This window comes from Lepidochelys kempii, chromosome 1, assembly GCF_965140265.1.
Source record: "Lepidochelys kempii isolate rLepKem1 chromosome 1, rLepKem1.hap2, whole genome shotgun sequence".
Lineage (NCBI taxonomy): Eukaryota > Metazoa > Chordata > Testudines > Cheloniidae > Lepidochelys > Lepidochelys kempii.
Genome location: NC_133256.1, coordinates 119,963,508 through 119,982,066, shown reverse-complemented (window position 1 = coordinate 119,982,066; position 18,559 = coordinate 119,963,508). Strand labels below are relative to the sequence as shown.

The 18,559-nt window shown below is 42.8% G+C and overlaps 1 protein-coding gene across 3 annotated transcripts in view; it reads left to right on the top strand.

Annotated features, from left to right (window-relative positions):
* ATP10A (ATPase phospholipid transporting 10A (putative)) overlaps positions 1 to 18,559 on the top strand; it is a 160,626-nt gene that overhangs the window by 59,923 nt on the left and 82,144 nt on the right. For 2 of the 3 annotated variants that reach the window (XM_073353092.1, XM_073353084.1), the window contains exon 2: positions 2,049 to 2,253. In XM_073353092.1, the coding sequence (XP_073209193.1) occupies positions 2,049 to 2,253 (205 nt within the window). The remainder of the gene's footprint in view (positions 1 to 2,048; positions 2,254 to 18,559) is intronic. The other variant, XM_073353100.1, reaches the window with a different exon arrangement.

Sequence of the window (18,559 nt, the reverse complement as noted above, 5' to 3'; positions counted from 1 at the left end):
GTAGGAAAAGTTAAATGCTAGTTTCAGACTGATTGTGGAGGGAATGCTGAATATGTCTACAGCCAATGTGAAAATTATCTGCCCTTGTTAAGCTATCATGTTTTACACTTAGAGCTCTTACTCTTCTGTAGCGATCTTTAGTTAAAAAGGGGGTAAAACCATAATTTTCATTATTCCTTTTATAAACTGGTCATAGGGAAGGGACAGCTAAGAAAGATACATCCCTGCCCCATTACCTGACATTTTATTGTTCGATGTATATGCTAAATAAGTACATAGATGCTGTATAACTCTGACACCAATGGAGTCAAAACAAGGACGAACTAGGTACGTAGGTCCAGATTTTTAAAAGTATTTAGGTGTCACTGTGCTTGGGATTGAGGAGCCTAAATTTCATTTTAAAAAGGGATGGCACCTAATGCTTAAATCCCTTTTGAAAATGAATTTTAGGCTCCTGGACCAGTTAGATGTTGCAATCCTGAGTGCAGCGATACCTTTAAAAAATCTGGGTCATAATCCTTAACAGTAATTCTGAAAGTTAGCAGGTCTTCTGTGTTTTGATCTAGTTAAGTCTATTCAGGATCTTCATATGCAAAACATATTTTAAGGAATACATTTAAAGTACATAAAATGGCAACGTTTTTTTCCCTTTCATAATCCTGTTCTGTTGGCATAGATGGTGTCAAGGAAGAATAATGGCAGTGTCAATTGCAATGTAACAACAATGGCAAACATCTAGGATAGGGTGCAGTGTTATTTCATTAATTGTTATGTTCTGGTAGTTTAGGAAAGTGTCAAAAGTAGCTATTTCCCATTTGCAGAGGTGTTTTGCAAAGTTAATATTTTGGCTGTTTTTAAAAATTTCAAAGCATTTTATTTTAACTAGAGCTAGTTAAGCAGGCACTTGTTCCTTTTCCCCCCTGCTCTTAACAAAAAAAAAGTTACCAATTAACTCATTTTAAAAAAAAATAGAGAGCTTGAATGAGCAGATCTAGATTAATAACATATATGTTAATGTTTCAACTAGATAAATCTTTGAAGTGACAAAGAAATTTGGCTGCAAAATAGAAGGTTTACAATGGCTGGGCAGAGAGACTATTAACTGTACAACAGATGCCACTATAGTTAATGTGCCACTATAAAAGGGCACTTTAAGGAAACAAGAATGTCCTCTGCCCACACTATATTTGTGGCTGCGTTTTTCAGCAGAGATACCGTGGTGACTCTAGCTTAGTGGGTTTGGGCTGTGAATTTTTGGCTCTTGGGTCTGTGTTTCACATGCAGCACCGCACAAGTTCATCCTTATAAGTCATAGCCGTTGTTAGTAGTCAGTGGGGAGAGGAAAAACACTGGTATGCTGGATTTCTTTAACAGTATTTCCCAAAGATGTGAGTGACTTTTTATAGGTTTGCATTACAATGTGTGCAAATATTCTCATTACTTCTTTTGAAGGCTAGACTGGGCTGATACAGGGAGGCCCATAGCTGTGGTGCCTCAGGAACAGTGCAAGGAAGGGATTGTGCCTCAGAGAGGCCTGTCCAATTCCTTTCCTGTCCTACCCTCACCCCGGAGGTGGGGTACAAATCTATTACTGGCCTTCATCAATAGCAGGTAACTAACCCCCACCCCTGCACTGGTTAAGCTGAACTGATTCGTGCACTGTGATGGAGGAGGAGCCACGGCCAACCCATCTGTCAAGGGTAGGAGTAATGGGTGTACAGAACCCATTTACCCCAATGTACTCATGCCCAGGAGGTAGGTAGGCCATTTAGAAACTGAAAGGAAGGTGACTTGTTCTCTTTTCTGCCACCACCAAACCACACAGCCTAGCCTGTGATCTAGTTCTTAATAATTGTTATCCAGTCACATGACCTATTCATCACCATTTTTGTGGCCATCTAATTTTTCTAAAGAGGGAGAATTTGAGAACACCTTGGTGATTTCTCATGAATACTCTGTGGTCCAGCCTAAAATCCATACAGACTAGACTGAGACATCCCTACCTGGTCAGTGTTTTGATGTGTTTCCTGTACATGTCTCTTTGTCAGGAATGAAAAGAAATATATGAACAGATATTGGAAAGAAGTAGAAGTTGGCGACTTTGTTCAGCTTCGTTGTAATGAAATCATACCTGCTGACATATTGCTGCTCTCTTCAAGTGACCCCGATGGGCTGTGTCATATAGAAACTGCTAACCTGGATGGGGAGACCAATTTAAAACAAAGACAGGTAGTGAGGAGATTCTTAGAGTTGGTAAGTCAACATCTTTCATTTTTATTTAAGATAATGGTTTGTTTAAACTCAGTAAGTGTTTCACCAATCCAGAACCACACCAATCAACCTTTCTTCTTCTAGCAGGACTGGTGCTCCACTGCAATTACAATTAAACTGCTAGTATATGCCAACGGTTACCTCAGATACCGTTATGCAGTTATTGGCACATTCTTTCTCTGTATTTGAAAAAGGAGATGTTTGGTAATTGTGTGGGGCAGGCAAATGTTACTTTTTTTTATGACTTCTATTGTATTTTGGTTTTTATCACATTTTTAACTGTTCTTTCTGTAGATAGTTTTCAACATAGAAAAGAACAGCTGTTTTTCATGTCTGTGGGCCAAATCACTTTCAGTTGGAAATTCTACCTAAAAATCCATGTCCCAGTATGTCCCTCAAGCTTTAAAGGTACAGCATGCATGTGTTTTTAATGGTGTATTTTCAGCCAGCAAGAGCATGAGCTACAAAAGTTGCCTCACTGCTCCCTTGTTGTCATTCATCTCTCCACGACAACATTGTGCATGCAAATAAACAAACCCAGGAGGTCAGAAATAGGAGATGCTTTGTATGAAATGTCTGGAAAACTAGCTTGAGTTTTACTTAATCTAGCAACCGTAATCTAGCAACTGTATTAATCATATGTAACACAGTGATAATAGCACTTCTATTTCTCACGGGGGTGCTGTGATTGTGAGATGCTCCAATACTGCAGTAATGGGGCCCATGTAAGTGCCAAATATAGATTGAAGTCAATGACAAAACTGCCATTTATTTCAATGAAAGCCCCCCGCAAAAGTCAAATATTGAAAGAGCGCTCCAAAGAAAACAGCACATGATCACCTCCTCCTAGAATAACTCAGAAAGCGCTAAATATGCAAGTCCTGGTTTCCGTGTCAATTAAGTTGTCAGCAGCGTGCATACCTGAAATTTCAAAGTCTAGGGCAACTGCAGCATCCTGTAATTCCCTCAGCAATATGCTAGCAGTCCTTATTAAAGTACTGGCCAAACCCACTGGCATGTGACATCACTATATGTGTCTCACTAATATGAGAAAAGTCTTTAAAACCTTTGAAAAACTTGCCCTGGTGAGTGTCGAACAGTGATATGTCAGGCAGTTCCTCTGAGTCACTTTTTAGACAACCAAACGACAGGGAAGATTGGGGTGGGTTCTAGGGTGACAAGATGTCTCAATTTTATAGGGACAGTCCTGATATTTGGGTCATTTTCTGATATAGGCTCCTATTACCCCTCCCCACCCCCTGTCCCTATTTTTCACATTTGCTGTCTGGTCATCCTAGTGGGTTCTTGTCATAAATATAAAGGGAAGGGTAAACCCCTTTAAAATCCCTCCTGGCCAGGGGAAAGCTCCTCTGACCTGTAAGGGGTTAAGAAGCTAAAGGTAACCTCACTGGCACCTGACCAAAATGACCAATGAGGAGACAAGATACTTTCAAAAGCTGGGAGGAGGGAGAGAAACAAAGGGTCCGTGTGTCTGTCTATAGTCTGTCTATATGCTGGTTTCTGCAGGGGATAGACCAGGAATGGAGTCTTAAAACTTTTAGTAAGTAATATAGCTAGGTATGTGTTAGATTATGATTTCTTTAAATGGCTGAGAAAAGAACTGTGCTGAATAGAATAACTATTTCTGTCTGTATATCTTTTTTGTAACTTAAGGTTTTGCCTAGAGGGGTTCTCTATGTTTTTGAATCTAATTACCCTGTAAGATATCTACCATCCTGATTTTACAGGGGGGATTTCTTTATTTCTATTTACTTCTATGTTTTATTAAGTCGTCTTGTAAAAAACTGAATGCTTTTTCATTGTTCTCAGATCCAAGGGTTTGGGTCTGTGGTCACCTATGCAAATTGGTGAGGCTTTTTATCCAACATTTCCCAGGAAAGGGGGGGTGCAAGTGTTGGGAGGATTGTTCATTGTTCTTAAGATCCAAGGGTCTGGGTCTGTAGTCACCTAGGCAAATTGGTGAGGCTTTTTACCAAACCTTGTCCAGGAAGTGGGGTGCAGGGTTTTGAGAAGTATTTTGTGGGGAAAGACACGTCCAAACAGCTCTTCCCCAGGAACCAGTATTAGTTTGGTGGTGGTAGCGGCCAGTCCAAGGACAACGGGTGGAATATTTTGTACCTTGGGGAAGTTTTGACCTAAGCTGGTAAAGATAAGCTTAGGAGGTTTTTCGTGCAGGTCCCCACATCTGTACCCTAGAGTTCAGAGTGGGGGAGGAACCTTGACATGGTGGCATAGTGGTGGGATTAACCTGAAATCATTTTGAGATCCAGTTGAGATTTTTTTGAACTAGAAATACAGATTTTAAAAAGGAATTTTTTTTTCCTGTGGAAAGGAAGTCCAGAAAGCAGCCGAAACTGAAAGCAGCTTGTTTTTCTCTGCTTTGTGGCCAAGCAGAGACAAAAGGGGATTATCTTGTGAATTGCAGGTTTTCTTTGCCTGGAGACAGGGTACTTAACTCCTGCAGGGAAATTCAGTTTTCCAACCCAGAGGTTTTTTTTCTTTTCTTCCTAAAAGTAAATAGGGGGTGTGTGTTCTACCCATTTGCTTTTTCTTTGGGCTGGGTAAGCAGGTTTCCAAGTAGTTGGAGGTTTTTTGCTTTAATTTGGGCCCAGAGCAGAGAAAAGGGAATTGTCTTTTTCTGTAGGCTGACAGTCACTATCAGAGAATAGGTATTCTATTCCAGCACAGCAAAATTTTACAGCCAAGTTTTGTTTTTTTATTTCTAAACCTCGGGTGTAAAGTTAGTTAAAAACAGAGAGGTTAGAATGACCAAATCCTCAGCTCGACTACAGCTGGAATTAGCCAAATTTCAGGTTGAGGAAAAACAAAGGGAACATGAAAGACAGATAGAACTCATGTGGCTGGAGAAGGAGGTACAGGAGGCTGCCCACAAGAGGGAAATGGAGGCAAGGAAGCATGTGGAGGAGGAGAAGGAAAAAGAGAGGAAGCATGTGGAGGAGGTGGAGAGGATAAAGGCCCAGCAGAATATACCAACAAACCCTAGCAATCCTTCTCCAGGTACCACTTCCCATCCCAGAAAGTTCCCCACCTACAAGGCAGGTGATGATACTGAGGCCTTCTTAGAAAACTTCGAAAGGGCCTGCCTTGGGTACAACATCTCTACTGACCAATACATGGTAGAGCTGAGGCCGCAGCTCAGTGGACCCTTAGCTGAGGTGGCAGCTGAAATGCCTAAAGAACACATGAACAAGTATGAACTGTTTAAATCCAAGGCGAGAGTCAGAATGGGGATAACACCCGAGCAGTCTCGTCGGAGGTTCAGAGCCCTAAGGTGGAAACCAGACATGTCATTTACCCGATATGCCTACCACATTGGGATGCCTGGATATCAGGAGCAAGTGTTGAATCTCCAGTAAATTTGCCCTTCCTAATGCAAATGGAACAATTCTTAGAGGGTGTTCCTGAGGAAATAGAAAGATACATCCTAGACGGGAAGCCCAAAACTGTAATCGAGGCAGGAGAGATTGGAGCCAGATGGGTGGAGGTGGCAGAGAAGAAGAAAACTGGTCGCAGTTGGAGCAGAGACCAGAAGGGACCACCCCAGACCACACCCTATTACCGGGGACCGCCCAAAGCCCCACCTACCTCCCAAAGAACCCTCCAGACCCCTTATCGTCCCACCACCCCGTTCTCCAGCAACCTTCCTCGCCCCAGTGACCCGTCAGCTGGACGATGTTTTAAATGTAACGAGCTGGAGCATGTAAAGGCCAACTGCCCCAAGAACCCCAACAGATTACAGTTCATTGCACCGGAATCACACCAGAGGTCCACAGGCCCAGATACCTCCCAGATACCCTTGGAGCGGAGGGAAACTGTGAGTGTGGGCGGGAAGAAGGTCACCACGTGGAGGGACACCGGAGCACAAGTGTCAGCTATCCATGCTTCCTTAGTGGACCCCAATTTAATCAACCCAGAGATCCAAGTGACGATTCAACCCTTCAAGTCCAACTCTTTCAAATTGCCTACAGCCAAGTTGCCTGTCCAGTACAAGGCTGGTCAGGAACATGGACTTTTGCAGTCTATGATGATTATCCCATCCCCATGCTGTTGGGGGAAGACTTGGCCAATCATGTGAAGCAGGCCAAGAGGGTGGGAACAGTCACCCGCAGCCAGGCTAAACAAGCCGTGAGGCCAAGCTCTGTTCCAGAAACTTCTATCAGGACCCGGTCAGAGGTGATGGACCCCAGGCCAATCTCTGCAACAGCAGTAGTGGATCCAGTCCCAGAGACCCAGACGGAACCAGTCCCAGAACCGGAACCAGCCGAACAACCAACACCAGACCCCGTGTCAGCACTGAATCCAGTACTTGCAACCTCAACACCAGAGGGCCCCACCGACCCTGAACTGGCAGCAGCCGATAACCCGACCCAAGAGGCTCAGCCAGAGCCTGAATCCCAACATAGTGCACCAGCGGAGAGCGGTTCACAGTCAACAGAAACAGCTCCATCCCCTATATCGCTTCCAGAGGGACCAAGCCTAGGTCCACAATCCAATGAGGAACTGATGTCTCCAGCATCAAGGGAACAGTTCCAGACCGAACAGGAAGCAGATGAAAGCCTCCAGAGAGCTTGGACGGCGGCACGGAGCAACCCAACGCCTCTCAGCTCTTCTAATCGATCCAGGTTTGTTGTAGAAAGAGGACTTTTATACAAGGAAACTCTTTCTGGTGGACACCAGGAAGACTGGCATCCTCAGAGACAGTTGGTAGTTCCAACTAAATACCGGGCCAAGCTCTTGAGCTTAGCCCACGATCACCCTAGTGGCCATGCTGGGGTGAACAGGACCAAAGACCGTTTGGGGGGGTCATTCCACTGGGAGGGAATGGGCAAGGATGTTTCTACCTATGTCCAGTCTTGTGAGGTGTGCCAAAGAGTGGGAAAACCCCAAGACCAGGTCAAAGCCCCTCTCCAGCCACTCCCCATCATTGAAGTTCCATTTCAGCAAGTAGCTGTGGATATTCTGGGTCCTTTTCCGAAAAAGACAGCCAGAGGAAAGCAGTACATACTGACTTTCATGGATTTTGCCACCCGATGGCCGGAAGCAGTAGCTCTAAGCAACACCAGGGCTAAAAGTGTGTGCCAGGCACTAGCAGACATTTTTGCCAGGGTAGGTTGGCCCTCCGACATCCTCACAGATGCAGGGACTAATTTCCTGGCAGGAACTATGGAAAACCTTTGGGAAGCTCATGGGGTAAATCACTTGGTTGCCACTCCTTACCACCATCAAACAAATGGCATGGTGGAGAAGTTTAATGGAACTTTGGGGGCCATGATACGTAAATTCGTAAATGAGCACTCCAATGATTGGGACCTAGTGTTGCAGCAGTTGCTCTTTGCCTACAGAGCTGTACCACATCCCAGTTTAGGGTTTTCCCCATTTGAACTTGTATATGGCCGTGAGGTTACGGGGCCATTGCAGTTGGTGAAGCAGCAATGGGAGGGATTTACACCTTCTCCAGGAACTAACATTCTGGACTTTGTAACCAACCTACAAAACACCCTCCGAACCTCTTTAGCCCTTGCTAGAGAAAACTTACAGGATGCTCAAAAAGAGCAAAAAGCCTGGTATGATAAACATGCCAGAGAGCGTTCCTTCAAAGTAGGAGACCAGGTCATGGTCTTAAGGGCGCTCCAGGCCCATAAAATGGAAGCATCGTGGGAAGGGCCATTCACGGTCCAGGAGCGCCTGGGAGCTGTTAATTATCTCATAGCATTCCCCACCTCCAACGAAAAGCCTAAGGTGTACCATATTAATTCTCTAAAGCCCTTTTATTCCAGAGAATTAAAGGTTTGTCAGTTTACAGCTCAGGGAGGAGATGACGCTGAGTGGCCCGAAGGTGTCTACTACGAAGGGAAATGTGCTGGTGGTGTGGAAGAGGTGAACCTCTCCATGACCCTTGGGCGTATGCAGCGACAGCAGATCCAGGAGCTGTGCACTAGCTACGCGCCAACGTTCTCAGCCACCCCAGGACTGACTGAACGGGCATACCACTCCATTGACACAGGTAATGCTCACCCAATTAGGGTCCAACCTTACCGGGTGTCTCCTCAAGCTAAAACTGCTATAGAACGGGAGATCCAGGATATGTTACAGATGGGTGTAATCCGCCCCTCTGAAAGTGCATGGGCATCTCCAGTGGTTCTAGTTCCCAAACCAGATGGGGAAATACGTTTTTGCGTGGACTACCATAAGCTAAATGCTGTAACTCGCCCAGCAACTATCCAATGCCACGCACAGATGAACTATTAGAGAAACTGGGACGGGCCCAGTTCATCTCTACCTTGGACTTAACCAAGGGGTACTGGCAGGTACCGCTAGATGAATCTGCCAAGGAAAGGTCAGCCTTCATCACACATCTCGGGCTGTATGAATTTAATGTACTCCCTTTTGGGCTGCGAAATGCACCCGCCACTTTCCAAAGACTTGTAGATGGTCTCCTAGCGGGATTAGGAGAATATGCAGTCGCCTACCTTGACGATGTGGCCATATTTTCGGATTCCTGGGCAGACCACCTGGAACATCTACAAAAAGTCCTTGAGCGCATAAGGGAGGCAGGACTAACTGTTAAGGCTAAGAAGTGTCAAATAGGCCTAAACAGAGTGACTTACGTTGGACACCAGGTGGGTCAAGGAACTATCAGCCCCCTACAGGCCAAAGTGGATGCTATCCAAAAGTGGCCTGTCCCAAAGTCAAAGAAACAGGTTCAAATCCTTCTTAGGCTTGGCCGGTTATTAGAGACGATTTGTACCGCACTACAGCCAAATCGCTGCCCCACTGACAGACCTAACCAAAAAGAAACAGCCAAATGCTGTTCAGTGGACCGAAAAGTGTCAGAAGGCCTTTAACAAATTTAAAGCGACACTCATGTCTGACCCTGTACTAAGGGCCCCAGACTTTGACAAACCATTCCTAGTAACCACAGATGCGTCCGAGTGTGGTGTGGGAGCAGTTTTAATGCAGAAAGGACCTGATCAAGAATTCCACCCTGTAGTGTTTCTCAGCAAAAAACTGTCTGAGAGGGAAAGCAACTGGTCAGTCACTGAAAAAGAATGTTATGCCATTGTCTACACTCTGGAAAAGCTACGCCCATATGTTTGGGGACGGCGTTTCCACCTGCAAACCGACCATGCTGCACTGAAGTGGCTTCACACCGTCAAAGAAACTAACTAAAAACTTCTTCGGTGGAGTTTAGCTCTCCAAGATTTTGATTTTGACATCCAACACATCTCAGGAGCTTCTAACAAAGTGGCTGATGCACTCTCCCATGAAAGTTTCCCAGAATCAACTGGTTAAAATCGTCCTTGAGATGTGGAAAATATTGTTAGTCTTTATGTACTTGGTAGTATATTTAGAGATGCATGTGTCTTATTAACTCTGTTTTTTCCTAGAGCTCCAGGAAGAAATCCCAGCCAGTGTTTCACCCTAGCTGAGATTTGGGGGGCGTGTCATAAATATAAAGGGAAGGGTAAACCCCTTTGAAATCCCTCCTGGCCAGGGGAAAGCTCCTCTCACCTAAAGAGTCAGTAAAGGGTTAAGAAGCTAAAGGTAACCTCGCTGGCACCTGACCAAAATGACCAATGAGGAGACAAGATACTTTCAAAAGCTGGGAGGAGGGAGAGAAACAAAGGGTCCGTGTGTCTGTCTATAGTCTGTCTATATGCTGGTTTCTGCAGGGGATAGACCAGGAATGGAGTCTTAAAACTTTTAGTAAGTAATCTAGCTAGGTATGTGTTAGATTATGATTTCTTTAAATGGCTGAGAAAAGAACTGTGCTGAATAGAATAACTATTTCTGTCTGTGTATCTTTTTTGTAACTTAAGGTTTTGCCTAGAGGGGTTCTCTATGTTTTTGAATCTAATTACCCTGTAAGATATCTACCATCCTGATTTTACAGGGGGGATTTCTTTATTTCTATTTACTTCTATTTTTTATTAAAAGTCTTCTTGTAAAAAACTGAATGCTTTTTCATTGTTCTCAGATCCAAGGGTTTGGGTCTGTGGTCACCTATGCAAATTGGTGAGGCTTTTTACCAAACCTTGTCCAGGAAGTGGGGTGCAGGGTTTTGAGAAGTATTTTGGGGGGAAAGACGCGTCCAAACAGCTCTTCCCCAGTAACCAGTATTAGTTTGGTGGTGGTAGCAGCCAGTCCAAGGACAACGGGTGGAATATTTTGTACCTTGGGGAAGTTTTGACCTAAGCTGGTAAAGATAAGCTTAGGAGGTTTTTCATGCAGGTCCCCACATCTGTACCCTAGAGTTCAGAGTGGGGGAGGAACCTTGACAGTTCTCTGTTCCTAAAATGAAGTTCACCCCTTCTCTGGACCCGGCTGAATCATCCCTGCCAGAGGTGGTTTATTCTTGGGGCTCAGAAATAAGTTTCTGAAGAGCACATTTTTTTCCACCAAATGTTAAGTATCATTTTTTTTAAAAAAATCCCATGGGAGCCTGTCCCCAAATTCCCTATAAGAACTCCACCCCACACCATTAATTCATTGGAGCTGAATGCTGCTACGTTATCCGTATGTAAAGTAAAATTAGTCTAATATGTCTGTTGCCATGTGGCCCTGGCTCATTCCACAGCACTCTTGTTTAAATGGGAAACAAATGAATAGATTGTGCAGTCCTTTCTCCCTCCTCTTTATAGCACACACACGTCACAAGCCAAGGGCAAGATGTGGGAACCCATTGTTAAAATATCAGCAGCACATCACATGATTTGATCTAACATTCCCGTAGCAAGCATTGAGAAAAATTTAATATCAATACTTAGCATTTATGTTTTAAGAAAAATATCATTTTGTATAATGGGTGAAGTAGGTCAAGAAGTACTATGACTTCCATTTGACAGAAAGGGAAGCTGAGAGAGAAGGCCAAATTCTTTAGTACCCTTTCCTGTGCTGGGCATGAGGGAGAGAGGAGGTGGCATGGGCAGGGAAAGCCACTTTTCTGACTCCCTAATTCTGTCCCAGTTAAGAGTCCCTACCTTGTCCCGACCCATGCAATTTACAGCATGCCAGGTCTACTCTAAGTTGTGTGCCATAAAGAGTCATGGCACCGATACAGACTAGCCAGACTGCAGTGCTTTACACTTGTGCCTCTTCTAGACCCGAACACACTCTCATTTCTCAGGGTCAGACTGAGAAGCCTGTGCAGAGCTGTTATGCCAGCTCTATATTGGTCTGAGAACTCCCCTGCAAAGAGGTGTGATCTTCCGGGGCAGTCTATACCCCCTTTATGGCCTGTACACATTCCATATGGAGTATACAGAGCCCAGAGAGTAAGTGACTTTCCCAGAACTAGAGATGGTCAGAATTCCTGGCTGCCAGTCCTGTGCTCGGGAAAAACACCATTCTCTTACCGGAACAACTTAGAGTAGAGATTGATTGGGTCCCTTGTCAGCAGTACTTCAAATCACAGCAAGCAATTAGAGCGGCAGTCCTGAGACTGAGGATGCAGCACTTTGCAGGCCTTATCACTCTATACACGTGTGCAGAAGACTCATGAAGATCCTAGAATTGTTTCTGCTGCATTTGTGGTCATCTATTGGTCTTCTCAGCTGGTGAATCCCAAGAATCTATTTTTTATGATGGAGTAACTAGAAATATAAATTATTCCAGTTCTGCCTTGATTTATCTGAATGATATCTAGTATGTTGGGAACATTATTGTTAGTATTGTATGTTAACAAATGTGATTAAAAACCTATATTTTCTGTATATGATCATACGTCCCATTGATACTCAAACTGTGAAAGCAATCCTTGATGCTGTACACAGTTTTAATTTCATGGGCTGTATAGCCATTTCTCTGGCTTTTGAAGAATCAAATTTGAATGTGCGACTCTTTGGTATATACATTTATATCAGGTAGGCTAGCAAATAAACAATCTCTCCAGCAAGTAGGTGAGAAATTCATTTGTGCAATTGCAGTTTAAAGATATGATTCTCCTGAAACCAGTCAATATTTAAAGTGCTACTACACAGTAATTGAGTTTACTGATCTTTTTTCCCCATTTTGCCATAAATTTATGAGGCAATTTCTTTTTTTTTTTAAAAAAATTTACTGATTTGCACTTAACCAGTAGTTTTTATTTCAGTGTCCCTGTACATCTGATCTTATGTAAATAAATCTTTGGAGAACAATTCTAGTTAAAATGAATAAAGCAGCTCATGAAATGAAATATTTCAGAATTTTTTTATTTTTCTTTTAACTTGTCATGATACTCAGTGCCGGATTGCGTTTTTTAATTTTTCTTCTGGGAAGTAAAATATAGGGAGAGATTTTTCAAAGGCATTTGTGCCTTTGAAATTCTCCCCCTTAATATTTAGGTACTGTAGTCTCAGGACCTGGATACTCTGGAGATCAGTATATTCAAAAACCTTAAAATCAGAAATTTCCTTTCATATAATTTGCCTTTCGCTCAAAAAAAAATAGGGGATTTCTTTCATACGGGGGCATGGATCAGATTAATGTGTGTGTATTGAGACACATTGAAAAGTTAAGATGAGAATACTTTGCTATACCCAAGTTTTGAGTGACCTAATGTTCTAGCAGCAAACAACCAGCACTCTTTTTGGTATATCACCAAGATACACGAAAAGTTTTTCCAAGTTCCTTCTAAGCTCTAACCCACCCTATTTGTTCTTTATGTCACAGCAAACATTTGAGTGTGCCGTACCTAATAGGAGACACATTTTGCAAGAAAAATCCATGTGTTTTCTGTATTACTGTGCAGGCTGTTTTACCACCACACCCTCTACAATTGCTTATGCAATGCTGTACGTATGTTTAAAATATTTTGTCCAGCCACTCTTCTGAGAGTGGCTAAGCAGATGCAGCCTTCATTATAGGGATCAAGCCTTCCTTTCAGGTTTCATAAGGATGATTTAGAATATTTTGCTAGTATTAATCTAGACTCATGGAAAAACATTTACATTCTTAATGCACTGCAGTATGAAACAACCTAAATATTTTTATTTAGTGTGTTCCTAACAAAATCCACAAAGGCTCTTTTAGAAGTTGTGCACCAGATTATGATTCATAAAACCACTGGCCATGTTGTGGGACGTACTTGGAGAGCTTCAATTCAGCAGGAGCCGCAGGACAAGGCTCTGGGGGGAGTGCATATTGGAGCAACAGCAGCACCACCCTTTGAAGAGCTGGCTTGCGTTCCTCTTCATACCTGGACAGTAGAGGATCATATCTTAACCCCTGCTCTTTCTTTCTGAAGACCTGGACCTTGTCTACACACAGTTGTGTACTGGTTTGATTAAATAGATTTAGATGAAGTGGTTCTGCTAAACCAGTGAAAATTTCTGTGTGGACGCACATTTATTTTGGTTTATTTTGGACACTTCGGATTCAAACTTTCCTGTTTCAATTTAACTTAAGTCAGTAAAAAAATCAATTTACAAGTCCTAATCAATTTAAGCTAAACTGGAAATAAACGTGGCTTAAACCTAAATAAGAGCATCCACACACAGCCGTCTGCTTTGGTTTAACTAAACCAGTTTAAAGTAACTCTTAAAGTTAAACCAGTGCAACTGCTCACATAGACTGACCCTAGCATTGCTGGTGCCACTAGCTGTATGTTTGAGGCCAGGTCTAAACTACAAAGTTTTGCCAGAGTAGCTGTGTCAGGATGTGGGGGGAAAAAACACAACCCTAAACAACATAACTATGCCAACTACACTCCCGATGTAGCCACAGCTTACACCAGCACAAGGAGTGCTTTTGCCAGTATAGCTTGTTATTTGGGGAGAGAGTTTAACTGTTCTGGCAAAAGAACTTTTGCTGGTATAAGCTCTGTTTGCACAAGAAGGATAGCCTTTATAATATAGACTAGCCCTGAGAGATTGTGACTGAACCCCATGAAGGGACAAAGTGGGTAAAAGAAGGATCCTTGCTTCTCTTTCCTTTTCCTACCTGCTCCATCCATCCATAGAGGGCCAGCCTCAATCTAGCTCTGTGTGTACCTATCTGAAAGGACTAGCAAAAATACTAAATTATAATGAATAATTAGATGGAGAGTGACTAATCATAATGCCTGGTCTTATTTAGAGATGTAAATACTTTGGATTGACATGAGCAGGCTGCACAAATGGTAAAAACATTTCTAGCAACTTTCTGGTGTAATTCCCCGTGCACTCCTTTTTTTTTTTTTTTTTTTGAAAAAATTCATAGAGCTAAGTAAAGTTACTTTAAAATTCCAGATATGTGAATGTTAAAATAGCAGATTAATGCTCTATCCCACGCACATTGCCAAAATTAGATTCACCATAGGGAAAAGTTTTTTAAAAAAAAAACCACAACATGCAAAAAAGAGAAATCAACTTCCTTGTATCTTCTGTACTGCAATGTAGTTAAACTAAAAACTGACTTTTCTTAGCTGAAGCTTTCAGTGAAACAAGTCTTTTTCAGAATTCCCAAACTTGACATGTCACACTTTATTATATAGGCTTTTTGTTATGCAATGCAAAATGCTAACATGTCAAGCCCATTCAAAATCACAGTTCAAAAGCAGGCTTTTAATTTTCACCATGTCAGTAGAAGTAAAACCTTCCAAGGCAACACAAATATATTTTTTAAAAGTTGAAACAGGGTGAAAAGCACACCATTTGTTATTGCTGTACCATATCCTTTCAGGTAATGCTTTCAGAGACCACTTCTGAGAAAATTGTGGATGTGTCTAATTATAAAAATATATTTCTAAAAAGATGATATAGCAACTAGCAAGACAAAGTAAAACAGCAACTTATTGAGTATAAAATTTAAAATGCGTCCTTAGCAAGTGGAAGGATTATAAATCTGTTTACTTTTAGAATTTTTAGTGAATATAACAGTTTATCACTTTTTCACTCCTTCACTACCTTTGTGGTGTTGTCTTGTGATTACTTTTATAGTGGCAGGGGGAAGTTATGCAAATGATTGAAGAATAGTTCAGTTCCTGTGTGGTCGATGTGAAATGAGTTGATTATCTTATTCTAGTTTCTAGTGTGTAGGTGTCCACATCGCTTTTCCTACTGTCAAGATTTATTGGCAGTCTCATTATAGAAGCTAAGGATTTGAGTAGGCATAGGTCAAAATTTTCAAACCTGGGCATCTAACCTGAGGCACCTAAATAAATGGTGTGATTTTTTTTTCAAAGGTACTGAGCACTTGGCAGCTTCAGTTGACATAGGCCACCTTTATTTTTGTGCCTAAATGTGGGTTATGGGGCCTAACTTAAAGTATCCAGGGTTGAAAATCCTACTCATGGAGACTGAAATACCCTCGTGTTCCTAGAGGTGGTCCTTTCAGCCCAGGGTCAAGGTGCAGGGGTAAAGCTGGGCAGGGGGGGATGTGTAATGCTACTGTGCATGTATGTATCTGCTCTGTGGAGAAACAGGAGACTTCATTCTCCAGGAGGTCAGTTTGGCACCTCTACACTACAATTTTTCATATGGAAAAATTAAGCATTTTGAAGCTGGAGACGAAAAACGTTAAACTAATTTTCTGCTACAAAACGGGTAATTTTTTTAAATTTAAAGCAAGTTAAGAGCAGGTTTTTCGGCCTTTCCTTTAAATTTTCCTGGTTGTTGCATCATTTAAATATGGCTTTCTTTAACAAAACCGAGTGTCGTGGTTGGTTATTCCTTAGTCCTAGATACTAACTGCTGTGCTGTTGGGAAGGGGAAATCATTTTATAATATCTGTTACCAAATATGATATTTTCATATCAAACACTGAGCATTTTTGAATTCAGGGCCAAAGTAAGGCTATGTCTACACTAGCACTTTTATTGGTATAATTTATGTCGCTCAGGGGTATGCAAAGAACACCCTCCTAAGTGTCATAAGTTACACTGACAGAAGCATTGGTGTGCCCAGCACTACGTTGGCGGGACACTGTCTCCCACCGAGATATCTACTGCTGCTCGTTGGAGGTGGTTTAATTATGTTGACAACAGCGCTCTCTCCCGTCGCCTTAAAGTCCTACGTGAGCAATCTTACAGTGGCACAGCTGCATCGGTATGGCTGTGCCGCTGTAAGTTAACTAGTGTAAACATGGTCTAAGGCACTCTGGAGCCCTAGGAGTAGCATGACTCACAGCTCCCCATGGCATTGCCCCTAGTGCCCCACCCCCATTCCATAGGCACACCCTCACATGGAGAGGCAATGGCAGGGGCTCCTCCCATTCCACAGAGGTAAGGTCAGCAGCATGGGACCACCTCTATTTCATGGACCCACAACAGGGCTTCACGGGCTCCATTTCTCCTCCAAAAAGGCAGGGGCGGCAGCAGAGAGGTTATGTTTCTAAAGCATGGCTCGTGGGCTCTTCAACATTTACGCAACAAGGAGCCCATGTTAATTAGTAAAACAGACACTTAGCTAGGTCCAGACAACAGCATCACAGAAATGTTAATTTACCCAGAGCGGTTCTCAAGTTCCCCAACTCTCTCCTATATGGTGTATGTCACAGTGTTATAAATCTTAGATTTATTGTTATCCTCCCATCTCCCCTGCTCCTCCCTCAGAAGAGCTATCATAGAGGTAGTTGGCTCTGGTATTATGTGAGGATGACGTTTTCTTAATCCTATGATATCATCAGGAGCACCAGTGCAGCAAGTCTCTGATAAAGGATGATGATAAAAAAATACAATTCCAGGCTAAGACTTTATGCCAGTTTCCAGTTTGGAGAGCATGTTACCACTTAGTTATATCACTTAGAAATTAGAGACTATAATGGAAAGACTGACAGAAATGTAACAGTGGTGTCATCACTAATGGTACCCTGTAATAGTCCAATCTAATGCTCCATTTTCATTATCCATATTAGGACTGTTCTGTTTTCTCCAACAGCAAGGACTAGAATCTCACAGAAGCAGAGGTTCCCTGCAGGTTACAGATTTCACCCATTTGCAAAATAAGATTAGAATCAGCCTATATAAACACTTCTGTGTAATGTCGTGAGATAAACTCTTTTATCTAAATTGCATTTCTGAAATGGAAATGAAATAGGTACATCAGGCTCCACCATTCACATCTGGTATCCCATTAATCTTAGTATTTACTATTTATAAAGGACATTTCCATCACCAGTCACTGCTTTGTGGTGTTGGGGCTCTAGAGTTCCATTTTAAAATTTTGCAGGAAAGAGAGAGAAAGTCTCTTCCATTGGTGCTGGCACACAGCTCCAAGAGGAGAACTGTAAGATCAGAGAAACATAAATACATGGAAGAGTTAGTTGCACCCCTACCCTCTGACACCTCCTCTTCATGGGAGGGCAGCGACCCTTCTTCCTCTCTTTCTTCTCTCCTTCCCTTTCCTTTTGGCAGATCTCTGTGGGAGGAGAGCATATGCCCAAGGACTCCCCTCTTGTCAGCAGCTTCTTTTAAGAGGTGAGGAGGCGGCTAAACAACTCACTTTCCTTGCTTCCTGCTTTTATTTCCTTTTCCCAGCAACAGTTCTACTCATGAGTCGTCTGAGCAGCCCTCACCCCTGACTATTAGGGATATGTCTACACAGCTCGCAGGAGCTTTCCTGCCCCAGTCAGAATACTCAGGTTAGCACTCTAAAAACAGCTGTGTAGACATTGCTTTGAAGCTATGGCTCGGGGTAGAGCTTGAGTCCTGAAGCCCACCCATCTCCCGAGGCTTCAGAGCCTGAGCTCTAGCCCAAGCTGCAAATTCCAAGTGCAGTCTTCAGTTACGTTTAGAGCCACTAGTGTGAGCCCCACAAGCCCAAGCCTCTCGACCCAGGCTGGGAGGCTTGCCGCCACCGGAGGTGTAGACACACCCTAGGAGGCTGTGGTGGTAACAGCAAGAGGCCCCTTTATTTTTGGAAGCTTTCTTGGGCCTTAGTGCTGTCAAATTAAAATTCTGTGCACTCTATACTGCATAACACACGGCGTGTGAGATTTTAATTTAGCAATTTGACAGCCAGCAGAAAGGCTGGTAGTGGTGTTGAGCAACAGTATCAAGCAAAGGTGAGGAAAGCATGGACTACTGGGGAGTTAAGAGGACATGGACAAGGTGTGGAAGAATATCACTGTATCCTCTTGGAGGGGTTGTGAGGATGAAATTAGTCAGAGTTCATAAGGTAACAGCCTATGTTGCACACAGAACTTTTTCAAACACTAAAGCTTTGGTCTCTGTTTTTATTCAAAGGTTGGGCTAATGTTTGGGTTGGTTCTTGGTAAGTTAATCCATTCCACTGTCTGGCCTTTGGTAACTATGGATCTCCACATTCTTAACCTTCAGTCAAATTCT